This window comes from Hyperoodon ampullatus (assembly GCF_949752795.1).
Source record: "Hyperoodon ampullatus genome assembly, chromosome: 9".
Lineage (NCBI taxonomy): Eukaryota > Metazoa > Chordata > Mammalia > Artiodactyla > Ziphiidae > Hyperoodon > Hyperoodon ampullatus.
The window spans coordinates 85,026,707-85,053,257 of NC_136922.1; the positions used below are offsets into that span (position 1 = coordinate 85,026,707).

The 26,551-nt window shown below is 57.2% G+C and overlaps 1 protein-coding gene across 1 annotated transcript in view; it reads left to right on the forward strand.

The window, feature by feature from the left end:
- SND1 (staphylococcal nuclease and tudor domain containing 1) overlaps window positions 1–26,551 on the forward strand; it is a 424,144-nt gene that overhangs the window by 394,900 nt on the left and 2,693 nt on the right. The window contains exons 17-21 of the mRNA XM_079711118.1: window positions 14,836–15,024; window positions 20,199–20,340; window positions 23,691–23,814; window positions 24,717–24,786; window positions 25,799–25,912. Of these exons, the coding sequence (XP_079567244.1) occupies window positions 14,836–15,024; window positions 20,199–20,340; window positions 23,691–23,814; window positions 24,717–24,786; window positions 25,799–25,912 (639 nt within the window). The remainder of the gene's footprint in view (window positions 1–14,835; window positions 15,025–20,198; window positions 20,341–23,690; window positions 23,815–24,716; window positions 24,787–25,798; window positions 25,913–26,551) is intronic.

The window sequence follows — 26,551 nt, forward strand, 5'->3', positions numbered from 1 at the left end:
ACGTCTCTGGGTGGGCTCTGCCACCTCTGCACCTCCCCTGGCAGTGCAGGGGTTGCTGCTCATCTGGCTTTTCCAGCTGTGATGCAGGGTCGTGGCCTCAGGGACAGGCAGGGTTACGGGAGGCCAGGTGGGGTTGGGCAGCTTACACAGCAAGCAGATCAGCAGGGCCTGGGTGGAGGGTCCTTGATGGGGAGTAAGAGGAAACGAGGTTGGGGAGATGGGGGGTGTGAGCCCTGGTCTGTATATTCTCTCTTTGAGAAGGTACAAGGTGCTAAGAACCTCCTCTTAGCCTTTCTTTTTCTCTCTGTCCTCCCTGGGGCATCCCTGTGAGGACCTGCTTAAGTTAGAGGACAGGGCTGGCCTTTCACTTCCTTTTTGTTCCTCCTGACCTTCCCTCTCTGTGCTTTCCTGTCCACTGGCTCTAGGCAGCCCCTCCAGAGCAGCAAGCAGTTGAGAGCACCTCCGAATAGCATTAAAAGAAGTCAAATTCTTAAATGGTATTTACACTGAGTGGCAGAGTCTCGAAGCTTTTTTCCGAGGGCACTGTGGCAGCAAGTCCATCCATGGTGGGAGAAGCCACACTGGCAGCAGTAGCTGTATCAGAACAGCCTTCAACAGGCAGTTAGGCTCAGGCAAAGGTCAGGCTCACTGGGCTTCTCCGAGTCCAAGAGATTCGCTTTAAAACCTTAATTGTGACTTCTGGGAAATCTTAGCTGGAGATAGTGAATGTTTTCATTTCCTGTCTCCACTTTAGAACATACCTGTCTTGGAGGAGGGCTCCCCACGTGGAGCAGAGAGCAGTTGTCAGTGGAGGTCTGCTTAGTGCGGCCCAATTGGGAGGTGGAGCACGGCAAATGAGGCTGCCTTGGCCCCGTCGGGGGGTACCCAGGACAGCTGCTCCCTGCCTGGGAACAGGGCACAGTCAGCCTGAGCAAATGGTAGCACTGAGGGGCTACCCACTAGCTCCTGGGACCTCCTTAAGCTTAATTGTACTGGGGACGTTTGGTTGAAATGGGAGCAAGAGAAATAATTGTGATTAATGGGACCCTGGCTCCCGTCAAGAGGATGGACGGACAGTCGCGTCAAGAGCAAGCTGCTGACCCATCCTACATACTGTCCTTTCCTGCCGCTAATGTTCCACCCTCTCTTGCTCTGATCTCCTTCCTGTGGCTTTGGGAACTTTCAGGAGGTGACTACAAGGCCCACAGCAGCATCAGGAGCCTTTGCCAGTGGAGGAGGAGGAGGTGGGAATGTGGTCCCAGCGTGGAGAAGCAGCGGGGTCAGAATACTCACGCCAGCCCCTGCCCATCACTCGCCAGCCTTTCTTTGGGCAGAGGCAGCTGGGGCCAGGGAGCAAACTCCAGCCCTGCCCGGGAAGTCTGGGGAGGCTTCATGGCATATGAGAGCTCAACTCTGATGGTGTAAGCAGTGCCATTTTAAAATCGTCATTAGCAGTGAGGACGCCCAGCCTCAACCCATAGAAGAGGGCAGGGGCCAGGGTCATTAACCCGGCAGATCTAGCCTCTGGCAGGCTGCATTTATCCCCATCTCAGCTGTATACACTCAGACCTTATAACAGGTGGCTTTTACCCACAGGCTTTTCTTTGCATTACTGACAGGCCAGAGAGATCACGGGCCCTCCAGGTCATACAAAGCAAGACTCCAGTTTTCCCACGTGACAGGAGGGTGAACACACGGCAGCCCTAGCCCACTGGCTCTGCCAGGACCCAAAGACTACAGTTGCAGGGGCTCTATAGCATCTCAAAAGGTGTTTTATTTTCCTTACTGTGTTACAGTAGGTTTGAAACAGAGTTTGGGAACGTGCATCAGGCATGGGCAGAGTCCCCCCAAATGCCCAGATCTCCTCTCTGTTGGGCCTGAGAGAGCAGCTCCTTAGTGGGGTGAGAGGACAGGACTCTTTCTCTGTGGCCCGTCCAGGGATGTAGATCAGCAGGGCTTCTGGCCCCCTACCGCATGGCCTTCATGTGCATCAGAAAAGGGTGCCCTACCTGGGTAGTCGCACGCAGAGCACACGATGTACAGCCTGGTGGGGACGGATTTAAGGAAGGATACAGGTGACTATAGGAGTGGGGGGGTGCATAAGAGGAGCCCAGAGGAGATGGTACCTTCTTAGCTGGCCGGATGATGAGGAGACATGAGGAGGAAAGGAAAGGGGGGGTGGCAGGGGGTCCCCCTCTGGGTACAGAGCTCCTTGATCCTCTCAGCACCTTCAGCTGTGCTTTCATGCAGTTGATCTGACGTTAGTCAGGGATGAGCATTCTGTGTTTTTGTGTTGACATTGTTTGCCATTTCCTGTACCCAGTTCAACGGAACGAGTGAACTGCCTGGTCCCTAGCTGCCAGTGTGGAACTTCTTTCTGTTCAGTCCTTCTCTCTGGTGCCTTTTTCTGGCCTGCTAGAGAGGTTGGTGTCTGTGGCCCTGTTGCCAAGAGACCAGGTGATGGTGAAAGAGAAGGAGCCCCATGTCCCCTTCCCTCAGCGTTGGACCCTCTTGGCCCAGCCCGACCGCCTTTGGGTGGCCTCCCCAGCCACAGCCCAGTTCTGACGACTCTGAAGAGTCTGAGCCAGGAGTTGGCTTCCCAGTCCACACTGCAGATTCCTCCATTCCAGCCGCAGTTGCCTCTCCTCGGTGGGGTCCGTTTTCTCCTAGAAGGGCCTGAGACCTTGAGGCTTTCTCACCCTGTGCTCAGAGGTTCCCTCAGCTGACCGTGGCCTGATGGGCACACCCAGCCCCTGGCTTGGAGGATTTAGCACCTGACGGTGGTCAGGGCCCTGTCCCGTCCTCGTAGCTTTTCCTCTAGCTTTCGCTCCTACCCCTGCCTTGCTGAGGGGTGGTGGCCAGGAGTTGGGGGTGGGGCGTGTAGGAGACAAGGGGAGGCCCACGCAGCTGCTGCCTGCGCCCCTGCCTGGATAAAGAGAAGAACCCAGGCTCGCTGCAGTTATATTCAGTACAGGCAAAGCCAAGTGCGAAGCAGCCCCTTCTGCTCGTGACGTCTGGGTGCCTCTGAGTCATCACTGCTGGCCGCATCGACCGAAGCCAGTTTCTGCCCCTCTGGCTCCTATGAGCAGGCCTGCTGTGACGCGGCAGCTGTGGGACAGCCTTGTCACCTTAGAGGGGTTCTCGAAACAGGCCTTTTCCAGTCAGGTGGGTGCCACTGGACTTCCCCAAAGACAGTTTTCTGTCCCAGGAACTTTCCTTCTGCCAGTGGTCTGGAGAAGCTAGGACCTTTTACCTTTCCTCGTCTATCTGTTGTGTGCCTACCATGTGCCATTAATAAGGTGTGCCATTAATAAATGCCCATCATATCATACTATAGTTAATATTGGTATGAACAAAGTTCTGGGAGGAAAAGCATTATATAAAGGAGTGGTTCACGTGTGCAGAATCCTAAGGGTGGGTAGAGTAGGAGCTCACGGGTGTAGTCATAGGAAGAAGCATTTTCGCCAAAGGGAGTGGCCTGTACGGAGGCTGGGACGATGCATCCGTGTGGAGCTGGAGGTGGCTTGGCGTGACTAAAGCAAAATAATGAGGGCCAAAATGGTAGAAGATGAGACCAGTAAGAACCCAGTTTTATCCTCTACTGTGCTAAGGAATTTGAACTTTGGTAGAGAACAAGAAAAGGATTTCAGCAAAGGAAAAATTGATCCTATTTGGTGTTTTTTTGCAAAGTAACAACATTTATTGAGAAGTTACTATGTGCCAGACTCTTCTTAAGTGTTTAATTTGGGTCTGTTCACTTATTCTTTAATAAAACCCTTTGAGGACTTCCCTGGTGGCACAGTGGTTGGGAATCCGCCTGCCAGTGCAGGGGACACAGGTTCTATCCCTGGTCCGGGAAGATCCCACATGCCGCAGAACATCTAAGCCTGTGCACCACAACTACTAAACCTGCGCTCTTGAGCCCACGAGCCGCAACTACTGAGCCCGCAAGCCACAGCTACTGAGCCCTCGTGCCTAGAGCCCGTGCTCCACAACAAGAGAAGCCACCTCAATGAGGAGCCCGTGCACCGCAACAAGGAGTAGCCTCCGCTCTCAGCAACTAGAGAAAGCCCGCACGCAGCAACGAAGACCCAACGCAGCCAAAAACAAAAACAAAAACAGACAACCCTTTGAGGTAGGTGCCATTATTATGCCCATGTGACAAATAGGAAAAAACTCAGACCCAGAGAGGTTAAAAACCCACTCAGGACCACACAGCTGGTAAGTAGTAGAGCAAGATGTGAACCCAGATGGTCTGGCTACAGAGCCCACCTCTAACCACTGTACTGCACAGCCTGTGATAAGCCACACACTGCAGCATCATCCAGGGGCCATTAGGGAGTGGCGAGACTGGTGGCAGGGATGCCAGTGAGGGGACTGTCACCCACAGCCAGGACCTGAACTCGAGGAGTGGCGATAAGGATACAGAAGAGGGGGAGAATTCAAGAGACGTCTGTGAAGTAGGACCACTGTGACCTGGAGATCGACTGTGAATGTAAAAGGAGTTGAGGATGATTTCTAAGCTGCTCGTGCTACTGAGTGAGATAAGAAATGCAGGTGAAAGTGCAGCTTTCATAGTGAAGATAGTAGATTCAGGATTGGACTCGTTGAAATTTATCTGGTCGAGGTGAATCCTGAAGAGAGGTCTGGGCTGGAAATAGGAGTGGTGGTGTCATATAACTCTGAGCCCTGCAGGACGGAAATTGTCTACAGCCTCAGATGGCCCCCTGGGGAATATCCATATTCAAGGGGCGTGTTGGTGGGAAAGAATTCACAACTTGAAACCAAGAAATCACGGAGAAGACGCCAAGATTGGGAATCACAGAGGCCTTAGAAAAGAGTTTCGAAATAGAAGGGGGAGTGCTTAGCTTTGTCAGATACCTAAAAAGAAATTAATAAAATGGCAATGAAGAGGTCTTGAGTGACCTTTGAAGTGGAATGTCAACAGTGATGACCAGCCGTGTTGGATGGAGAAGTGAAAGGAGGTGAGATGAATACTCTTTGGGTAAAGAGAAAGAGGTCGACTGGATGGGGCGCGAGGTCAAAACAAGGTTTTCTAGGATGGGCAGGATATTTGTAGGCAGAGGTAGATGCTGATGGAAAGGGACTCAGGGTGGTTGATTATAGGAGAAGGTGACTAATAGCAACAGGTGCCCCAGGAAGCAGGAGAGGGTGTGATCTAGAGCCAGGTGGGGTTTTTTGGCCACTCCGCGCAGCTTTCGGGATCTTAGTTCCCCAACCAGGGACTGAACCCAGGCCCTTGGCAATGAGAGCGTGGAGTCCTAACCACTGGACCACCAGGGAATTCCCTAGATCCAGGTTCTTTTTCTCCAGGGTGGAAGGGAAAGAAATAATTACTGATGCCACCGTAAGTGCTTTATGAAGGCAAAGTGTGGGTCCGCATAGAAACCCACAGCAGTTCACATAAAGCCTAAAGGTTGGATCAGCAAAGCAAGAGTACGCCTGCCCCAGAGCAGGCCTTGGCATCAGGAAGATATAAGTGCCTACAGAGAGGGAACTGACATTCGGATTTGACCCGATTGGACAACATTTGGTTACTTTCAGGTCAGAGATTTGACAACCTCATACAGTTCCTCCACAGGTCCTACACACACTAATTTCTTCTGACAGACAAGGCCAACTGACTTCTCACCCCTAGCTCAGTCCCTACAGGGCTCGGGGGCAGCCTCAGGGACCCTGGCCGGGCTCGGGAGGACACCCACTGCGGCTGGCTCCCTGGCCCAAGCTAAGGGATGGGGTCCAGGATGCTGTGTGGAGGCCCCAGATGAAGAGCAGTCCTCGCCGCTCTTTCTGGCTGGGACCACTCTTCTCCACGTCAGCCAGGGAACATGAGGAGGAGCGGGGCCGTTCAGGTGCACCCCACTTCCAGAAGGGATTCCAGAGCCTGCCTCAGGCTCGGGAAACCTGTGGGAAAGGACGTCAGTGGTGGTGCCCTGGACAGGGCTGGGGGCAAAGCGAGGGCCCCCAGTTCTGCCACATTCCCTGCATGAACCTCAGGGAAGAGAGAGTTAAATTTCCCTCCAGCTTCCAGCCCCGGGTTTTCCTGGGAAGATGAACAGTCTGCTTTCCTTATTGTCTGCACCAAAGGAGCAGATTGCATCAGTTTGTAAACTGCGTTGCCGCTTGCAAAGGCCTGGAGTCAGCAGGTTTGCATTTCCCAGCAGACTCAGACGCAGCTGATCGCCTCGGCTCCAGCCTCTCCACCTCAGGCAGGACCAGGAGCTGCCCCCCGACCCCCGACCTCTGTCATCCCACCCCTCATCCCGGAGGTGTTCAAGGAGAGAGAGCAGGAAGCCCTGAGCTTCTAGCTGAGCCACCTTGCCCCGTGCTCCGGCCTTCCCTCAATTTCCAGGAGCCTCTTGGCCCCTCTTGCCAACCCGGGCCTGATTTCCAGGCATTCCTAGGGCTTTGGCTTAGACGAGCGCACAAATGTCAGAAAAGAGGTTTTCTGGGAACAACTGGCGCTGTGGGTGGGGCTTGAAAGCATCATTTGGTCTGGAGGTGATGAGGAATTAGTAGCAGCGGCGCCGGTGGGGGCTGGGGCCCTGCTGCTCCAGGAGCACAGGGGAGCTCGGTACCGCTTCTGCCCCCCACCTGCCCGCTCCCCACCGGCGGGTGGCCGTACTGAGACCCTGGAGGCATTTCATAGGCACTGCCTCTGCGGCTTCCAGAGCGTTACATTATTAATTGCATTGTGTTAATGCTCTTCGTCTCTGAAGGACCACCGTGTGTCTGCGCGTGGCCGAGGGTGGAGGGGACGAGTCCGCTGTGTTAGGCTGCTACTATATGAAGGTGAGGTGTCTCTTCAAGTTCACGGCTCCGGCTGTGGCAGCACCTTACAGCCTGCAGCATCAGTGATGGTGGAAAGCCCAGCTCTCCGGCGGCGTGGCTACCTCTGCGGGGCAGGAAAAGGAGGCTCAGTTGCACTCTGGTCGCCCTGGATCTCTGCTCACATTCTTGCGGGAAGCTCTGGATGGGACGTGCGGGTCGGGAAGAGCTGGAGTGCCTTTCTTCCTCTCTGCAGGCTCTCCCTCAGGGCTTGCCGATGCGCCTGTGGGCCTCCCCCCTGCCCTTGTCTCCCACGTAACCCCTTGTCTGTCTTCTCCCTCATCGACTCCCAGTCATACTGGTGCGCCACCAGGGCCTCCACCCCTAACCCCAGCTCATACCTTAGGACGTTCCGAGCAGAGAGAACCTTAAAAACCGGGTTCAGCTCTCACTAACGTGGGGAAACTTAGCCCGGAGGAGGGTGTGACACCCCAGCCCAGAAGAGCTGGTCCTTGGATCGCTGTTTCAGTCCAGGGTTTTTGCTGTGCTTCTCAATGCCTTCTCCCCATCCAAGCCTCATTCCTATCTTGTTCCCAGTTCCAGGCTTGTTACTGATGGCTTTGGGGTTATTTAAAGCAGGGCTAGGACCAGACAGCATATGGAAAGGACGGAGGCTTCTGCCTGTCATTGGGGCCAATGATGTCACCTCCCCCGAGGTATCCGCACTCCTGCTGCACCTTCTGGAGGAACCTGCAGCCAGCACCTCTCCCCTCCCCCCTCTGCCACCTCTTGTGCAGGAAGTCTTCCTTTCCAGATGCCCCAGGGCAGGCGTGTCCTGAGCTGCCACTCTTGCCCAGCTGGCATCACCTGTCCTACCGAGGCAGCCACCTCCCTTGGAGGAGGGAGCATCGCCCTCAGCTGTTTTCCAGGCAGTCCACAGCCTCCCAGCCTCTGGGGCCAAGGCTCAGTAATTTCCTGTGTTGCCTCAGGCACTGCACAAGAGAGAGCCCAAGACGTTCTCCCGGGGGAGATTGTACCTCTTTTCCATCCTCCCAACGAGTAAAAAGGGGAAGGTGGGTTATATGGGAGGGGAGACTCCCCACCCTCCCGCATTGCCAAAAACCCCCTCTGTGCTGTGCCTCCTTTGGCTGCCCTGAGTCACCACGTGGAGCGTGCCGCCCCCTGCTGTATGTCCTACCTGGTCCAACATTTTAAAATTCCTTTGCCCTAAGTGCCCCTGGCTCCCTCATTTAGGCTGGCTTTTCCGTGGAGGCGGCCTCCAGCTCGCTTCCCCCCAACCCCACCATGAAGAAGGCTACGGGAGGGGACCTGCGTGTTTCCAGCTTTGCCCCAGACTTAGAGCCCTGGGCATCCAGCTTGGCTCCTGGAGCAGGAGAGGGACAGCTGAATGAACCCCCCAAGGTGGTGGAAATTTCCTCTGTGGTCTTACAGCTGAGCTATCTGGTCTTCTTCCCCAACGCACAGTACTCTTTCAGAAGGCTGACTGGCTGGGGGGCCAGGAGAGGTTAGCGTCGTGGGCTCTGTAAGAACATCAGCCCCTGTCTGCCTTTCGTTTCTCCTGCACACCCCCTCACCTGGCTGGCCCGGCATTGCACCCCGGCAGACTGGGCCTCACTGCCTGGAGTGGGAGAATGACTCCGCCCCCGTCGCCTGTTGGATCGAAGTAGTTGCTGTGTTAAGAAGCTGGACAGAATTCAGAAGGGGACCAGTGGCGGGGCGCGGGGCGGCGGGGAGACCAGGACACTCCAGCCGCTGAGAAGAGGGCTGTGGGAAACAAAACGTTCACGGCCACCGCCACCTTCCCTCCCCGGGTTGCTTCCAGCCGTGGAGGCGGGAACTGCTCAGGGTCTCCTCTTTCCTCCTCCCCTTCTGCCCTTCCCTGCGCACCCGCAGCCGCGAAGGGTGAGACCACAGCCTGTTGGGGTGGGCGCTGAGGTGTGTGCTGCCTGGGACGGGAGTGCTCCCTCAGTAATTAGGAGACGTGCAAATTAACAGCCTGTGCCGTTTGTATCAATTTGGTAAATAAACCAGAACAATTTCATTAGTGGCACCTTAATGTGCTTGGGAACAGGAGGATGTGTCCCGCTGTGAGGCAGCAGGGCCTGCTGGCTGCCCCGGCCCGGTGGGGCTAGCTGCTCTCCCTCTGGGCATGGCTGGCTGGGCCACATCCCCGATCGGCCCTGTGGTGGAGAAGGATCCCTCCCCCCTCCACTGATCAGAAAGGCGTCTGTTTGTTCAGCTGGGTTTGGGGACAGTCACTCATTAGGTTTTCCCATCAGCCCGCACTTCCCTTACCTCCCACTCTGGGTGTTAAGAACCAAGGGAGCTGAGCTCAGCCACACAGGGCTGCTGCTGCTTGTAACTAGCCTGGCTGCTGTCAGCTGGCCCTTAGTTGAAGGAAGAGGGAGCAGTTTTACGTCACCAAAACTTCACGGCTAGATTTAGGATCTGAACCCAGGTCTGTCTGACTGCAAGATTCATGCTCTTTCTACCACCTCATGGCCCAGTCAGTACACCCAGCTCTGGAGCAGATTCAGAGAACAGGCTTCACTTGCCTTGGAGCTGACAGTCTAGGTGGAGAATAAAGACATTTTGAAATGAAATAACTGCCCTTCCCCAGAAGTAAATAATTGGTGATGATGAAGAAGTATTTGTATGTCAAGCGCTCTTCTAAGTGTTTAGCATACTTATATTAGTTCATTTATCATCAAAACAGATCCTTTGAAGTAGGTACTATTGCAGTTCCAAGGTAATTGATTCACCAGAGCTCATGCAGGTGGTGGGTGGATTTGTTTGGCTCCAGAGTTTGTGCTCTTAACCTCTATGCTATACATTGGCCCCTACGTGTCAAAGGGAGAATAAGCCCATAGATGTTCAGGCCAGGTGTTCAGTTCACTGCAGGCTGAGGTTTAGGGAAGCCTTCACAGGAGGGTGGTGTGGAAGCTGGAAGAGCTCACCTCACGGGGCCTGGTTCAGAACCACAAAATCCCCACCCACTCTGCCAGTATCAAGAGCACAGGACAAGAGATGTTGGCAGGTGACTAGACCAGCAGGAGTGCACAGTGAGGCAGCACCTCGGTGTCCTTCAGTGCCTGAGGATCAGGTCTGACCTTTGGACATCTAGGCTCTTGCTCTGTCTTTTTTTTTTTTTTTTTTTTTTTTTGCGGTACGCGGGCCTCTCACTGTTGTGGCCTCTCCCGTTGCGGAGCACAGGCTCCGGACGCGCAGGCTTAGCGGCCATGGCTCACGGGCCCAGGGGCTCCGCGGCATGTGGGATCTTCCCAGACCGGGGCACGAACCCGTGTCCCCTGCATCGGCAGGTGGACTCTCAACCACTGCGCCACCAGGGAAGCCCTCTTGCTCTGTCTTAACCAGAGTTATCACCAAGCCGCCTCCTCCACGTGGCACCACCCCTTCTTATAGTCTCTCCGGAGGCAGTCTCCTCCCCCCAGCTCCGTGTGTTGCTAGGTCTCAGCATTCGGCTTCTGTATGAGCGTTGAGGAGGGGGAGTGAGGAGAAGAGCCATCATCTGTCCCTTGCTGACATTGCTTGTGTCCACATGTACACATACTCCGTGGTCCCCTCAAGGCCATTATCATCCCACCTGTGTACACACCAAATGCCCACATGCTTATGAAGTGTTCTGGCAGCCTGTGGTAGTCACCCAAGGCCTGACCTACCTGAGGTCACGTGCCGCTGTAGGAGGCCTCCCAAGGAAGACGGTGAGTCCAGATCTCTTCCTGGAACATTCCAAGATGCCAGAGAGACAGGTAGCCATGCTGTATAGCGCTTCGCACTCTACACCACACTCCACGAATAGTTATCTCATTAATGCTGCGGTAGCAGAAAGAAACCAGAAGAGGTTTCTTGTGTGTTGGACAAGAATGAGCCTCCCCTAAGTCCTGTCTACAGTTGGAGGCAGCTTGTAGGAAATTGCTGTCTATGTATCTGTATATAGTCAATCCTCATTACACATGAGTCCATATTTGCAAATTCACTTAATTACTAAAATTTATTTGTAACCTCAATCAGTACTCCTGGTGCTCTTTGGATCATTTGTAGATGCGCACGGAGTCTCCTGGTGAGCACATTCCCAGCTAAGGCTGCACAGGCAGCGGCTCTCCCTTCTTGTTTCAGCTCCTCATTCTGCAAACAAGTGCCCTCCTTGTGGTCTATTTAGTGCCATGGTTTTCCGGGTTTTGCACTTAAAAATGGCCTCCAAGCATGGCGCTGAAGTGCTGTCTAGTGTTCCTGAGTACAAGAGGCTGTGATGCGCCTTAAGGAGAAAATCCATGTGTTAGATAAGCTTTATTCAAGCATGAGTTACAGTGCTGTTGGCTGTGAGTTCAGTGTTAATGAATCATCAATATGTATTAAATGCGGTGTCTTTAAACAGAAACGCTCATAGAAGAAGGTTATGTTTTGATAAGTTGATAAAAATGTGACTCGAGTCTTGTAGGAACCTAACGCTGTGTTCCCCCTGGGGGCAGTGGTTCGGTATTCCCTAATTCCTTGTTCATGGTGACTTTATAGAGACAAGTACCCCCAAATAACTGTATATAAGCCTATGCGTGTGTATATGTGTATATTTTTTTAATTAGGAGAAAATATCAGAAATTTGAGTCTTTAGGCTGAGTCTTAAAGTTGAACACAGAAACAGAGCTTTTACAGATACGGACCCACATAATATTATAGTCAAGTCACAGATCCCTAGCAGTCAGTATGAAAGAGAGACATGATGAAGGATGAACACATATACCCACCTGGGAGCGCCCTGCTGAACCCTCTGCTTGGTTCCCATGCAACTTTCCCAGAGCTAAAGAGTCAAGACTTTGATCTTCACACTGAACCCCTGTGCCCATCCAGGCTGGGGCGTGGCCAGAAGGATAGACATAGCACGGGGTGAGGGCAGAGAGCGAGCGTCTCAGGAGCAGCGGGAGCACTGGCCCAGCCCTGTCCCTCCACTGAGCCCAGCCCACCTTCCCCTGAGCCCCGTTGTTTGATTGAGAAATTACTGTGGTGGCGGCAGCTGTAATAAAAGGGGAAGCAGAGACCCAGGGGCGACAGCTTTATCTCCCTCTACAACCCAGGATGGATTGGGCGGCAGTACAGTGCCCAAGGCCAGAGATTTCTTTCCTCTGCAGCTGGCTGGGCCCAGCGGTTTGTCAAGCCCAAGTTAACATATCGATTGCAGGAAGGGAGCGGCTGGGTAAGTGTAAAGCCAGAGCTCACCTGCCAAGAGAGCCTGGCAGCTCCCCAGCAGTTCTGGCCCCAGGTGTGGCTGCTAGTCGCTGGGGTCGCCCTCGTGGGAGCCTTGAGAGGCTGGCATCTGGTTTGTGGCCTCAGAGGGTGAGATGTGAATTCGACATTGGCCTTGTAGAGTGGGGTCTGAGCGTGGGCACCTTATAGGAGAGAAGGGTTGTACCTGGCCAGTTGCCTCTGCAAGTCGTCTCTCTGAGGTTGTTGCCTCCATCCCAGGAATCTGGTGCCAAGAGAAGCCATCAAGCTTCGTGTCGCACCGGCCCACCACAAGCCCTCGGGCTGGAGGGAGGCCTTGTGCTCAAGCAGGGCAGCCATCCTCAGTTTTAGGAAAAGGACACCTGGCAGTGAACACATGGAAGACAAGAGGTCGGGAGTGGGGCTGCTGGCATGGGCCTGGGCTCAGTGTTGGTCCGGGCACTGTTCCAGTTTGATTTGCTTTCAGCTGGTCATGAGCAGGTGTGTCCTGAGCCCCCAAATGCAAAGGAGCCCAGTGGTTTGGTGGTGGGAGCCTGCATCAGCACCCCGTACTCTACCCGTTGTCTCATGAGCCCCCAAGCACAAGGCAGGCAGCCCTCTGCTCTTCCCAGAATTCTCCTGGGACCTGCTGCTGCTTGGCCTTAGCACATTTGATAAAGCTCGGCAAATGAAGGAGACGGTCTTCTCATGTATCATCTGCCCAGCCCTGTTCTTGTCTGACCACTGCAAGCCTGGCAGCCTCTTCCTCCATCCTTAGCCCTCCCACTGTAGGGGCGCCCAGTGCTTCAGCGCCCCGGGCATTTAAAAGGTGGCAAAGGGCTCCTCAGGGAGTCCGTCACTCACCTCAAGTGAATTTAGGTGGCTTATTGGCTGATGAGCTCTTGGGGCCCCTGTTCTTTTATCGAGTCCCATTTTGCCCACCTGACCTCTCCCACAAATGCAGGTCCTCCAGTAAATTAATTGCCAGAATTCGAGAAAGGAGAAACACGTTTTGCCACCTCCAGGTGCCAGACGCTGGTTCTCCCTGCTCCAGCCCTCAGCGGTGTGAGGCCCGCGTGGGGTAGACCCAGCCCAGCAGAGCCCAACACTTCCGCCCCGGCTGTACCAGGGAAGTGCAGGGTGGTGGAGGGAGCTGGCCTCAACCCAGTGGAAGGCGAAGAAGGGGCGTCAGAGGTGTGCCCGGAGGAAGGAAGGACTGCTCGTGAGACAGAGGCTGTGGGGGAGGAGGAGGGGAGGGTCTTTGCTGCTCCCAAGTCAAGCAGGCGGTAGGGAAAGAAGGCAGCAGGGCAACCTGGCTTCTGCTCTCAGCTCTGACCCTTGCGAGCTCCACTTCCCTTGTCTGTGCATCAGTTTCCCTGCCGACGAAATCAAGTTGGACTGGATGGGTCTAACATCTTGTTTTTTTCTAGCTCTCACAAATTCTGCGTATTCCCTTCTGTGCCACACCCCCGCTTCACGTGTCGTTGAACTTGCATTCCACCTGAAGGGGTAACGGGGGGCCCTCAAGGAGGAAGAAGGGTGTTCAGAATAGGAAGAAGTCAGGGTCCCACCTCCCTGGTCCTGCTCCTTGTCCCACCCCCACTGCCTTCCCTCCGCCCGCCCAAGCCGCCTCTGTCTGCTTATAAGGAGTCGTGTCCCGGGCATCTCTCCCTGCTGAGTCAGGACTCCGCCAGGTGGGCGGGCTGCTCTCCTCCCCACTTGCCCCTCGAACCTAGCCCTCTGCCCTTGGCTGCTGCCACTGGCTCCAGCCCAGGCTTCAGAGAATTCCCGGGTATTTAGACACTCATTTTATTGCTTAATCGAGCTTGAAGCCGTTTAAATTAATACAGGTTTTTACGTTTGTCAGCAAAGGCTTTTACAGGCCCCTTTAGCAGGAGAAGAAAGGTCAGGAGAGGATCAAAGAAGGAATTCCTCCTGGGCCTTTGCCTTCGAGAGGTGGGAGCAGAGTCCATGCCGGGTCTGGGGTCCTGCGTCTTGGGGAAGTCCTCAGGGGAGGAGGCCCGGGAGCCCTTGGGCTCTGCAGGGATCCTGCAGGGTCTGGGGATCGGCCATAGCACTCGGCCCCGAGGTCTGGACTGATGGTGGTGAGCACACCCTTCCAGTTACACTTTTTTAGGGATAACTTCCTGCTGGAATCACCCCCGAGCTGCCCCCGTGTGGTAGTGCGCTTCCTGCCCACATCCCTCTGCTCACCAGTCCCCTTCCCTCCTCTCCTCACCTGGCTTTCATCCCACCTCTTTCATTACCTTCATTAAGCATTACTTCATTCAGCTCTTCCGGGAAGAACACAAGTTCCACTCTCCTCGGGGATTGCCTTGCTCCCCCAGGGCCTGTCTTCAGGGACGAGCTGGGGTTCACTGGGTGCTGAAGAAGAGTGGGATGTTCCCACAGCTATGGCCGCTGCCTGTCTCACCCCTGACCTTTATCTACATGCTTGCGCGCACGCGCGTGCACACACACACACAGAGCTTGCTTAAGCGAAGGAGAGTCAAGTTTACCCTGGTGGCTCTCTGCCAAGAGGAAGGGGAGGGGATTTGAGAAGAAAGGGGAGTTTTGAAGTTGCTTTGTCAGTGACGTATCTGTCCACAGTGGTTCTGGGCTGCAAGAGGCTGAAAAGTATAGACCAGCTCACAGCACTCAAGTGAAGCTCCTACTCTGCTTGACTCATCCTTCCAGCTACTCCTGTCCCGTGGAGTGACGGTGGTGGCAGTGGCCCAGGGCCGCTGTCCTCCGCTGCCCACCCTGGGCCCCTGCTGCAGGCTGATGCCCCCTGTCTCTGCTCCCCAGGTGGAGGTGGAGGTGGAGGGCATGGACAAGGCTGGCAACTTCATCGGCTGGCTGCACATCGACAGTGCCAACCTGTCCGTCCTGCTGGTGGAGCACGCGCTCTCCAAGGTCCACTTCACCGCCGAGCGCAGCTCCTACTACAAGTCCCTGCTGTCTGCCGAGGAGGCCGCCAAGCAGAAGAAAGAGAAGGTAGGCTGTGGAACTGGGCCTGGCCGGGGAGGGGAGGCGGCTGCCCTCTCTCACCCTCCCCTCCACCCCCATGCACCAGCGCCGCTGTCTCCACACGACAGACAGAAGCGGTTCTGTCACCCCTCAACTGAGTGACCCCGGTTGGCGTTGGTCTCAGACCCCATGTCAGGACCCCCACGCTGAGGTGGCCCCGGACCCGCTCTGAGCACTCCCTGTTGGGCCAGCTCTGGTGGCCCTGGAGCAGGAAGCTGCCTGGAAGGTGACCTTGGAGCCCCTGGGCCGCAGGAGACCAGGAAGCCTGCCCTCCCCCGCCCTGCCCTCCGGTGCTCTCAGAGAGGCCGGTTGGCCTGCGGCCCACGTCTGAATTTCCTTCACATTGCCCTGCAGGGAAGCCCATTTTGGAAGCTGCCCCAGGAGATGCATAAAGCTGTTAGGACAGCAGATTTACAGCCCATCACTCTCTGCAGACACTGCATTGAGGAGACAAGGGGGGTGGGTCGGAAAGCAGCTTTTGGAAACAAATGGACGATTAGAGAACCCAGTGGTTTGGGTGATGGGAGCCGAGCTCGGCACCCCCCGCCCCCAGCCTGTCACCGCTGACTTACAGCCCAGCACCAATAATGGGGGTAAATCAGCTGGCCACAAGTTTTCAGGGCTTCTCTGAGGTTGAGGAGGATTTCATGGGACAGCCATGCTGAGCCATAAATTTGTTCCAGGAATAAACGTTTCTTTCCCCATGGGGCAGCCATCTGGCTTACAACTCGCCTCTCAGAGCCAAGGCCCAGACACCTGCCACAGGGAGGAGGGACTTTGGGGCCCGGCAGGCTCCTCGTCCTCACCCCACTCTGGCTCTTCCCACCTGTCCTCTAAGAGAGGACACATCGCTACCCCCAGGGGCCCGGTCCGGGACACCGTCTTGGATCTCTGTGTATGTCTTATTCCCATCCCCTAGAGATTAGGGCAGGTGACCGATCCTACTGGAGGCTGAAGGACCCCAGGGAGAGGTGGCCCCAAAAGCCAAGACAGGTGAAAGGGACTGTCCATGCCTTGGAGGAGTGAGCAGGCCACCATGGGGCCCCCAAGGAGATGTCCACGCTTCCTTGTCCCAGTTCTGCCCCCATTAAACCCTCTCTGCCTAGACTGATGGGGAAGCCGACAGCCTTGGCTCCTGCAGCACAGGAGCTTCCTCTTGGCGTTCCTGTTTGTGGCAGCTGAGCTTAAGACTGCCACCTCCATGTCCTCTGCTCGCCGCAGGGCAATGGAGGAGACGTGGTGCTGGGCCTCACGTGCAAAGGCTGAACGAGTTAACGGCTGGGTGTCAGTGTGGCAAGCACCGGCCTCTAAAGCCCAGATTCTGAAAGCATCTTTGCCCCCTGGCCCTGCTCCCTGGCTACTCAGCACCTGAGCTGAGAAGCTGTCTCTTCAGATCTGAGTGATCTTCTACCCTCTGAGAGTAGAGACCCCAGAGGGACCAAGGAGAGGACAGAGAAGGGAATCTGGCCAAAGATGGAGGGTGGTCCCTTGCTTGGGTGCTCAACTGGGCATCACTGTTTACTACACAGTGGATTTGTCTGAAAGAACCCAAGTCATCATTTCGCGGGTGCCACATGATGGTGCTGAGGAGTAATTGCCAGGGATTAATTACTTACTCAGGCTGCGTGGTTTTATTCCAGTCCAATTAAAATGCGGCGCACCACCCTCAGGGTGGGGGCCTGCGTGCCTCCTGGGTCCCTCTCCTGCACACCTCAGCCTCTTCGAGGATCCCGGGGTGACCTCACATGACTTGCCTCCTCCTGGTGGGGCCGGGACCCAGGAGTAGTGTGGGCAGAGCCTTGCAGCGGCCCTCAGAGTTAGCTGCACTCAGAGGAGTTGGTGGTCCGCTGGGGGACAGTAAACTGTATATCTGAGGTGTCCCCAGGATCCCCAGCCTTGCCCCACTGGTGACCCCATGAGAGCTGCCTTAGCTCTCGAGAGACGGGCACATCTGGGGTTAAAAGATCATCGTGGTACCTATGAGCTGACTGAGGAAAGTAATACGGAGAGATTTTGTGAGACAAGGAGCAAGCAGAAGTCTTAGGTGGGTGTGATCATATGCGAGTACATTTCTGAGCAGGCCTGTCTGGGGAAACCCCGCAGTGCTGTATTCCCAGCTCTGAGAATTTAGCTGCCTCCCTGCCAGGCCTAATTCCTCCCTGTGCCTTGCAGACACCTCTCTTCATGAAGAGGCCAGTCAGGCCCTCCCCTGCCTCTGTAGGAGGCTGATGCAGGGCTCCCCGCTCCACCTCCTTTAGGGATCCTGGACAGGTGAGGACCAAAGAGGAGCCGCAGATGGCAGCTGTCTGGACTGTTCCCCCATCGCCCCTCCCCCTTTGTGCCCCAGCAGGGCCCTTGACAGGGCTCTGTTGGCCATTGATTGGCTTTTACTGAGCTTGGCTTCCCCGATGCGGGCTTGAAGGCCTCCACCACCCTGGCCCCATGCCAGCCCCACCTCCGGAGCCTCCTGAGCAGCGATATTAAATAGGATCTAGAAAGGAAAGCCTCCAGCCAGTGGAGCCTCGGTCCACACTGCCCATCGTTTGCCAGGAGGCGCGCCCAGAGCTCCCCAGGGAGGAGGGAGGGCCAGGGGCAGGGTGAGGACAGGAGGGGAGACAGCCTCTACCCCTGACCTGGCCCCGGGATGCAAAAGCGGTCTGAGCAGGACAGGAAATGGCGCGACGGAGCAGCATGTAGCAGAGGAGGGAGGGGCCCTCCTTGCCCACTGCCCACTCGTGCCTGTAGCCAGGGCCATGGCGGGGTCACAGAGGGTGTCTTGCCGATGTGTCTGTCCCCTCCCTGCCCAGGTTCTGCAGGGGGCAACAGAAGCCAGTGTGGGCAAAGCAGGCCCTTGTTCTAAGGGTGGGGACCTGGGCGGCCAAGCCCATCCAGTTGACTGACTGCTTCCCACCAGGAAGCCACACTGACCAGCTTGGGAAGGGACCCCGCCCGGCTCCACGACTGAAGGGCCAAGCCCGTCCTCTCCTACAAGTGGAGCCCCTCCATCTGAGGAGGAGCTCTCCCTCTTCTGCCCTTTAGCAACCTGGTGCTTCCCGTGTCTTCTCACCTCAGGAGGCAGCAGTATACACCCCTGTGCTCCCCACCTGCTGCCCCGGCAGCTGTGGGACACCGTCGGGACTGGCCCGTTGCCGCCTCCTTGTAGGAGAGGGGCCTGAGGGCCAACCCGAGGCTTTGTTTGCATCATCCGTGACCTCTAGCCCGTTGCCCCCGCTGCACCTGCCAGGGAAGACGCTCCACCTCCTCTCTCCCAGGAGGAAACCTGATGCTGTCGCCTGAGGCACCTTTACTTGAGGAGTCGTTAGCAGTTTCTGCTCTCACCCTGTCAGTCTGTTCCTAATTCATCCACACGGAAGAAGAGCCTCCTTCCGTACAGCGGTACAGCCGAGGGAAGCCAGGTGGAGTTAGGATGGGGGCCCACGCAGGAGGCAGTGCAGGGGCCCTGCCTCTCCAGCCCGCTGTGTGCTGGGAAAGGAGGGAGCACGATGGGAGGGGGGAGGGCCGCTGACCTGGTCTGGAGCGGGTAGGGGCACCGAGTGCAGGCAGACTGGAGGGTGGTGTGGTGGGAAACGGGGGCAGAGGACAGACTGCTGGGTCAGGAGGGCCACTGCTGGGGAGGGGCCAGAAGCTCGGGCCCAGGTGACGTCTCTCCCATCCCTCTCCGCCCCCGTCTGGCAGCCTCCCCCCGGCTCAGAAAGTCCCTGTCGCTCATTCCAGTTCTCGGGGCCCTTGCCTCTCCTGGTGGAGGGACACACACGCGTGCCACATTAAAGGCAGGAGCATGGCCTCTGCGGGTGTGGCCCAAAGTGGTTCAGTGATTCCAGCCTTCCTGCCCTCCAGCTGCTTGCTTCCTGATGCCCCCAGGAGTCCGTGTGTCAGCTGCGTGATCATGTGGTCATACTCCACCATCTCTTGCAAGGGAAGAAAAGGCGACTCAGAAGGCATGTGACTTGACAAAAGTCACACAGCAAAGTAAAGGGCAAAATGAAAAGACCAGAGTCCACATCTCCCCACCTACAGCTTTCCCCGTTGCTCAGTACTACCTTTTGTGTCCAGAGGCCCAGTCACTGCCAAGATTCCCCTTGAAGAGCTCTAGGGCCAGGCCGCCTGTGTTCAAATCCTGGTTCTGCTACATCTTGCAAGCCTGTGTGCCTCAGTTTCTTCATTTGTAAAAACAGGGGTAATGTTTATACCTTTTCAAACAGTTGTCGTGAGGATTACATGAGCTAGTACTTGGATAACATTTAGTGTGGCACCTGGTAAGCATATAAGGTTTGGGCTAACATTTTATCACCACCCCACTCATTCCTGTGTGTGTGTCTGTGGGACCCCGTGTGCGGTCCAGTCCCCCGGACTCCCCCACCCCCTTTCCAGCACTCAGATGGAGAGCCACCTCCCTCCCCTGCTATGACAGGCCTCGCTACTGGGATAATCTCCTGGCCGCAGGCTTGGATTTGACGTGCTGTCACCCCGAATCAGCTTCTGAGCCGCTACAACCCCGACAGTGCAGGGCTAGGGGAGGAAGGGAGAGGGAAGGGTGGAGGGCCGTGGCCCAGCTTCTGAGCGGGGGTCAGAGCAGCCTGCTGGCGGTGAGAACAGAGGCATCCTCGCACAGTGGCAGCCCTCGCCTCCGCGGCCCAGGGCTGTCACTTGGAGAGTCTCAGGAGCGCCTGTGACAGTGGGAGGGCCTGGAGAGTTCAGAGTGACCCCCGCAGGGTGGTATGAGGGAAGGCGATGGGGACCCAGCACCACTCCAGCACCGAGGTTCTCACACGCTGGTATGCGTGAGAATGGGAATCCCTGGGGAGACTTTGGTTTTGACTCACTTTTCCTGGGACCCTGAGAGCACATCCTGATTTGGCAGGCTGGGGTGGGACCCAGGCACCTACGTTTTCAGTAAGCTCCCCAGTTGCTTCTGACGCCTGTCAGAGCCGCTGGATGGGATGTGCTCTCCCCACCCCCGCCCAGAGGTAGGAGGGTTCCAGGGGCTCATCCTGTGGTGACATCACCTCCACACTCACCCGCCGGGGCAGTGATTCCCCCCTGCCCGGAGCCCCTTTCCTGGCACCCTTTCTGACTTCACTTCCTCATCCCCTCCTCCCCTGTGCTGACCGCACACGCAGGTCTGGGCCCGCTACGAGGAGCAGCCCGTGGAGGAGGTGGCGCCCGTGCTGGAGGAGAAGGAGCGCTCGGCCAGCTACAAGCCAGTGTTTGTGACTGAGATCACCGACGACCTGCACTTCTACGTGCAGGATGTGGAGACGGGTGAGCGCACAGGCGCGGCCCCTCACGGCTGCTGGCATGACCTGGCCCGCCTCAGGGCCCCTCTGTCCAGTGGGAGGGAGGGACACAGCCCAGGGCTTCCGGAGGCCTCCCCGAATAGCCTGCGGCTGCTGCCCACCTCCCGGGCCCGAGGTCGTTTTATCAGCTGCAAGTGACCCCGGAGCGGGCGAGGCTGAGCAGGTCCTCTGAGGACTGGTGAGATAACCAGTTTTGTCTGGGTGGTGCTCGGAAACTAATTGTTTTAGTCCCAGACACCCCTGGCAGGGCTGGGCAGGAGAACTTGTAGCCCTCAGAGTGTATCAGGAAGCAACGGACAGATTGTCTCTGTGTGGTCAGGAAGCACAAGCCGGCTCTGCTAAGTGCCTCTCCCCCTCAGCTTCCGTGGGAGGCGAGGAGGGGGAGCCTGGGCTTGTCTCTGCTGGGGTTTCTCCTTCTCCACAGGTTGCCACAGCCCTGAGTGGTAGCCAGTTGCCATGGTAACTGGCAGCACGCTAGGGGAAGTCATCCCCAGAAAGTCTTTCTGAAGGACCCTCTCTCTCCACCCTCTTCCTTCCTCCTGCCCTCAAGTGCAGCGCACCATGGCCAGGGTCCCCTCGGCAGAGACCTCAGGCTTCTGGAGGAGAGAGGGCAGTAGAGCCGGCTCTCCCAGCAGCTGCGCTGGGGCCCCTCCAGCCCAGCTTCCCACCCTTACTCCCTTCACTGTCGCCATCCTGACCTCCCTCCTCTCGTTGCCACCCTCTGCAGGGAAACGTTTTAGTTGAGGTCAGAGGAAAAAGCTCTCAGAGCCAGCTCTCGGTCCACAGAGCCAGATCCTTGCAGGGCGGAGGGGGCTGAAGGTGTCGGTGGCATTGGAGGCAGCCCCGTAGGTGGCAGGGTGCGGCTGTGCCCGCCCTCCCCGGCCCCACCCCCAGGCCCACTCCAGATTGTCAGCAGCCTCGCCTCAGCCACCTCCCCTCTAATGATATTTCCCAGGCAGGTACCTGCTCTTGTGGCAATGTCATTTCACCGGGAAAGACTGATCATCTCGAGCCCTGGGCTGGCTGTACTTGGGAGGGGAGCGAAGCCAGGGAGGGGCGGAGATGGAAATGATGAGCCTGGAGGATTCGGTTCTCTTGTGGCCAGCTGTAATCCTGGTGGGAGGGGGCCCAGCCTTTGCCTTGGGGCTGAAGCCGGGAGGGGCCCTCCAGGCTGGGTGGTGTGGTGTGGAGTGGGGGGAGTCTGGGTGGTGGTCCAGGTAGGAAGGAGAGCTATTCCTAAGCACAGGAGCCAGCGAGAATGGCCCTTGGAGAGCTTGGGGAAAGGGAACTCAAAGAAGACCCTGCCCAGGGTACCCCGGCTCCCATGCAGGCTCCACCGGGCCTCTGGGTCCTGCTGGGTAGACCTGCCTTGAGTAAGAACAGGCCCCGGCGTCTCCAGGAGACAGAGCTTGAGGGTTCAAGGCCTCTGCCCGCATACTGTCTGTGATCTCAGAGGCTTCCTGTGCCAGCTCTGTACCCCGCCTGGCTGTCTCTGACTGCTCTCGGAAGCCAGGACGCTGCACTGAGCGGTAGCCAAGGCAGATAATAGGGAGAGAAAGAGAACTTGGGGGAAACCGTGTATTGTTGGAAGATTGGAGGAGCGAGTGAGGTGCTGTGTGGCACGCCACCTGGATAGGTGTAGGCTCCAGAGAAAACCCTGCCTTCCATCAGATCTGTGACAACGAACCTCAGCGTACACAGCCTCCCTCTCCTGCGACCTTTTACCCCTCTTGGAGGCAGGGACATCCTCTGGCCCTGTTTCCCTTCTCTTAATTAAAGCCTGCCTTCGGGAAGGATCTGGTGAAATGACGAACACATTGCCATTGGCTCTAAATGACCAACCAGGCTCTGTGTAAGGACTTCCCAGAGGGCTTTGCCTGTTCGCAGAACTGTTGCCTCGGAGCAAAATAATAATAATAAAAATAGACCAAGTATGGCAGGACCTTGCCTGTGTAGAGGTAGCTTCTTAGTCCCTGAAATTTTACTGTCTGGGCAAGGAACGCAGGCGCAGGAGAACGGAGGGTTTATTGCCGGGCGGGGGGAGGGCAGCGCCTTCTGAAAAGTCCCTGAAACCGTCCTGTGAACACCGGCATGGGGGCCCGAGAGTGTGGACAGGGCGCGCGCCTGCGGGCCCCTCTTCAGCACTGCGATCATCAGGCACCCTGCACAGGGGGCTTTACTGGGTCTCTTGGGAGTAAGCAGAACCGAATGAGCTATGGTCTGTGCCGTGAAGGAGCTCCCGGTGTAGTGGCAGAAACATAAACCAGACGGGGAATGGACAAGGCCCACTGTGACAAGCGTACCAACGGCCGTCATGTGCCAGGCCCTTGTAACAGAGTGGCCGGGGGCCCTGAGGATGGGGGGCGAGTCCTTCACCACCACCAGCCGCCCTCGCCTCAGGGAAGGGGGAGCAAAGGGCCTGCTGAGAGCTTGAGTCGGGCCCGGAGGGACGCAAAGGAGAAGCCACTGGGGGCTGATGCTCAGCAGAGTAGTGATGAGGGGCTGTGGCAGGAAGGAGCCAGGGGAGGGCTCTGAGAAGACCTTGGGGCTTGCCACACCCAGAGAAAAACAGACCAGCAGCAGGGACCGATGACCCAGGGACAGTGGTTCGGGAAAGACAAGGCAGGGAAGGGGTCTCCCTCCCCCGAAAGGAGGAGGGCAGTGAGTTGGCGTGGGAGGGTGGGAGCCCAGCCCGGCAGCACTTGGAGGTTCAGTTCAGCATGTGTCTCACGGGGCGCGTCAGGTCAGAGTGTCCACATTGGAATAGACTGAGACTGGGCCCTGCTGCCAGAACTGTTCCCCACCTTGCACAGCGCAGATTCTGAGGCCCTTTCCTTGTCCAGGGTCGTATGGGGCCCATCCTTCAGCTCCACTTTTGCCCCCAGGAGACGTTGCAGAGAGTGGCTGCTGTCCGTCACCGCCTCTGTGGCCCAGGCCAGGGCCCGCCCTGGTAGGAATGGAGAAGACTGGCTGGCCTTGGCCTTGCTTAGTGTCCACTTACTTCCTCTACCTCCTAAACCAAAGCCCAGGAACATTCCCTAGGGCATCTCTGGCCATGGCCAGTAGATTGGAGAGCCGAGACTGGAAGACTGGGTGCCTCTAAGGCCTGAAGTGTCAGCAAGATACTGTGAAACCTCCTCGACCAGGGACCAGAGAGGACTTCCCTTTGGGATGGGGGCAAGCCAGTGCCGCGGGCACCCTACAGCATTCCACATCCTGCCCGCTCCCCAGGCTCATCTGCCTCCCCAGCCCCATCTAGAGATGATACTCCAAGGTACATGGCACCCAGGTCTCACTCCCTGTTCCTCCCCACAGGCACCCAGTTGGAGAAGCTGATGGAGAACATGCGCAATGACATCGCCAGCCACCCTCCCATCGAGGGCTCCTATGCCCCCCGCCGGGGCGAATTCTGCATTGCCAAATTTGTAGACGGAGAATGGTAGGCCCCCTGGACCTGACCAAGGCAAAGAGTCTAAAGTAGGAGCAACAGCAGTTCTGTCCCCAGGGCCCAGGCCTGCAGAGCCAGTAGCCAGACTTCAGGCATTAGCCGTAGTGGCCAGCTTTCCACTGGATGCTTGTTCTTGACCTTGGCCAGCTCTCCGGAGTGGCCCTCTTTGTTGCCCACAGCCCGTTTGCGGCCTGCGCTTTAACCCGTGGTTTTTCTGCAGTCGGCCTCTGGCGTAAAGAAGTGTCCCTCCTTCTCTCTCCTGGTCTACTCCTTTGGGGAAGCCCTGGCTGGCTGGAGCTCTCCAACACCCCCCTCACTCCACACAGGAAAAATGACATCAGGGCGGGGGTAGGGGGCGGGGTGAGGGCAGAGGCTGGTGCTCAGTGAGCCTGGACCAGCCGCCACCCTCCACCCCAGCTGCCTGGGACGTGAGCGGCAGCGCTCACAGGCTGCAAGAAGGTCACTTCTGTCTGATCTACCAAGCGTGGGGCCCATGGCCTTCCCAGGGTGACGAAGTGATGTGGATGCGTTCCCTGCTGTGGCCTCCCAGGCAGATCTGCCGGCTAATTACAGCTGCTGTTTAGTGTGCCGGGTTTAAACAGCAGGCATCAATCTAGTCATTAGTCTTGTCGCTTTATGCCCCAAGGACACATTAATCTGCTCCACACGCTGCCCTCTCCCTCTGCTCCCAGCTATGCTCTGATTCCATTAAATGGTGGCCACAGCACCCTGAGCTGTGGAGTCCGAGAACTGCCCTTTGTGACACCCATGGGTGTTCACTCTGAGCCCTGGGCAGGGAAATGCTGTAGCCCCTGCCCTGCCACTGCTGGCGCTCCAGGGAGACCGGCCTCCTCGGGGCTGTCCCTTGAGTTCTGCCCGTGATGCCACTGCAGGTACCGCGCCCGAGTGGAGAAAGTCGAGTCTCCTGCCAAAGTACACGTCTTCTACATCGACTATGGCAACGTGAGTGCGGGGGCCAGGAGGTGGACGAGTGCGCAAGGGAGGGGCCCCAAGTGCCACCAGGGACCCTTCAACATAGTAGGCCCCTAGGCCAAGTCCATCTGCCCTCTCCAAGGTCCCTCTGAGCTTTAGACTTCCTCCCTCCCTGACGGAATGGTGAGCATGTGGGCCTCTCTCCTGTTCCTCTAACAGGCCCGTGACCCCTGAGTGACTGGGCAAAACTGGTATCTCTGGTCCGAGGCCTTTGAGCACTGAGTGGTCCTCTGTCCAGGCCCAGCAGCCACAGCCCCGGTTCCTCTGAAGAGTGGGTCCCCGAAGGCCCCTGGTCCACGTGCTCAACTGGGTCCTTGTGTGCTGATCCCCAGCACATCTCAAACCCAGGCTTGCTGGGAGGGGGCTGGTACCCCTGGGAGAAATGCCCCTTGGGCTGGGCCTGGGAGTCTCCCAGCAGTAAGCAGGACAGAATGCTGTCGTTCAGAGCCATGCCGCTCCTGAGGACTAGTGTGGAAGGGCCGTTAATAGAAAGCCCATAGCTGGGCCACACTCCCACCTTACCACCCAGGAATACACAGAGGAAGTGGTCTTGCCAGGCTGGGGTTGCCCCACACACCTGAGCCAGAACCACTAGCAGGCGGGGCACTGCCTGGATCCTCGTCTTGGAGCGCTCTTCCAGCCAGGGCCCCCCCAGCCTGTGGGAAAAGGGTCAGGGAGCCCATGTCACAGAGGGAAGGTATTGGGGGAAAGTGGAGACAGTGATTAGAGTTGAGCTACCAGGTTGGGTATACAGTAGGAGCTACTAGGTGTGCCGCCACCACCAGGCCCAGCTTCCCACCTCCCAGGCTTCGCGGACTGGGCGAATCCGTGTATGTGGCTACTTGGAAACGAGCCCTGGGGGATGGGGTGGGGGATGGAGGCGCTGAGTTAGAATCCCTAGGGGCCTGGCCGTGCGAGTTGTCCCCCGAGAGCAAGGGAGCTCCGAGTGTGTGATGCTGTTGGCCTGGTGTGTCCTCTGCAGAGAGAGATCCTGCCGTCCTCCCGCCTGGGCACCCTGCCACCTACCTTCAGCACTCGCGTGCTGCCAGCCCAAGCCACGGAGTATGCCTTCGCCTTCATCCAGGTGCCCCAAGACGTGAGTCTCCGCGCCTTCCTTCCTCTCAGCGGGGACTGTCCCGTGACACTCAGACACTGCTGCAGTCCCAGCACGTATCTGCACGAAGGAAACCCAGCCCCGTCCTAGATCCCACCCCTCCCTCACCCTAGCCCCCTCTCACGGGGCTGAGCCCCCAGCGCGTCCCTGGTTAGTGGCCACTGTCTTTAGCCTCTTGGGCTCTCGGCTGCAGTGGTCTCCCAGCACTCCTTCCAGGCTCAGACGATGCCGCCAGAAGTAACTGCCCCCAAACAGCTCTGACCATGTCACACCTCTGCCGAAAATCCTCCACTGAGGTCCCACTGGCTGATGGGAGGAGTAGAAACAATGGTGACGGTCCGTGAGTCACGGGAGAGAGGGGCGTGGCCAAGGAGGTTGAGGGAAGGTGGCATCGGAGCCTCTGAGCTGGCTCTTGAGAAACGGGGGGCCTTGTGGGCCAGGGCACGTTGGGCAAAGACTGGTCCAGCAACCGCAGCCGGGTGTCGGGGGCCCTGCGGGCAGCAGCAGGAGATGTCAGGCCCTGTCTGCCTGGGCAGGGAGGTTATTCTTCGTGTTGTGGGCGGGAGGGGCTGTGGGCAAGGAGGCCCTTCATGTCCAGAGCCTGTTTCCTCCCTCGCTGGG